The following is a 1,158-nucleotide window of genomic DNA, read 5'->3' on the forward strand; positions in this document are numbered from 1 at the left end:
TGCAGCAGGGCTTCCACGCCATACCGACGACGGTATCGGCGCAGAGCTTTGAGCTTCTTCAGGTTCTCTCTTTCCTTCATTGACAGACCTTCAGGGCCTGTCAGCAGACTGCTCCCTGTTATCAACATAAACAAATACAGATAATTGCTAACGCCTGTGAACATAAAAGGGTGTGGGTTAATTTCCTAAAAAGAACTGTTGGAACAGCTATGTAAACAAGGCAAAATACATTTAGTTTGTGACCAACAGTTGTATATTCACCAAGAGTTTCGTGCTCCACTTTGCGGTTGTGCAGGTATCTGCGCTTTTTCTCCTTCAGCAGGTGCTGCAGGCGTTTGAACTGGTCAATGTAGAGGGACTGGAGCCTGATGAGTTTTTCTCGAGTGATGAGAGCCACCTCCTCTGCTGTGTACACTCCTGCATGTCTAAGAGACATTTTTACATAATTTTAGAATGAAAAGCCCCTCCAGTTCCTCAGTGCATTATGGGGCAGTACGCTACATCAACGGCATACTGAAAAGTCAAGTGTTTTTGGTATGCATACCGACTTTTTTGACTTTACTTAAATTTGTTTCCAGTGTGCACACGATACATACTCAAAATTTGCTCAGAATTAGTTTGTAACAGGGAACAACTATTGCTTGATGCAAATGTTAAATAAATGTATTAAGCACCTTTAAAGTAAAGGTTCTTATACACGCTACAATATAGTTCAAATAAAAATACAATAAGAGATTAAAGTAAACCTTTTACAGATGGTTGAATAATTCAGCTTACTTCAGAGGATCCTCATGATCACTGTCAACACTGTCGGCTTCACTGTCAGGGTCTCCTCTCCATGTCTGGTCAAGTACCAATGGTCCCTGCTCCTCCTCACTCAGACTGTCCTCATCTGTCCAGAGTAAACTTAGTTAAACATCAAAATTATATCTAAACATAGGTGATGATGTCATCATCAATTTCCCCATACCTACACAGCAGAACAAATAAGATTCACGCCACTGACGTGTCTAGAGTTGACAAAATATTTCCCTGGAACTGACCATTTACCTAGAATACGACTTGCTTCAGAACGACCTCCGTCAAGGCTGTGTGTCTCTGCACGGTTGTATCCACTAAGCTGAGACAACAGTGCCTCTGGGGATGGACCGGAAGACG

At 42.3% G+C, this 1,158-nt stretch overlaps 1 protein-coding gene across 1 annotated transcript; it reads right to left on the reverse strand.

Annotated features, from left to right (window-relative positions):
* Positions 1 to 6: 6 nt before the first annotated feature.
* Positions 7 to 1,153, reverse strand: LOC111671421 (KAT8 regulatory NSL complex subunit 2-like; the record flags this gene model as incomplete). Its single annotated transcript, XM_023428508.1, has 4 exons — positions 7 to 115; positions 262 to 425; positions 778 to 892; positions 1,051 to 1,153. Coding segments are annotated over 4 exons (491 nt in total), but the record flags the coding sequence as incomplete, so codon positions are not given.
* Positions 1,154 to 1,158: the final 5 nt, after the last annotated feature.

The sequence above is a fragment of the Seriola lalandi genome, unplaced genomic scaffold, assembly GCF_002814215.2.
Source record: "Seriola lalandi dorsalis isolate HSWRI2012SDOR001 ecotype SW California unplaced genomic scaffold, Sedor1 jcf7180002006958, whole genome shotgun sequence".
In the NCBI taxonomy this organism is placed as follows: domain Eukaryota; kingdom Metazoa; phylum Chordata; class Actinopteri; order Carangiformes; family Carangidae; genus Seriola; species Seriola lalandi.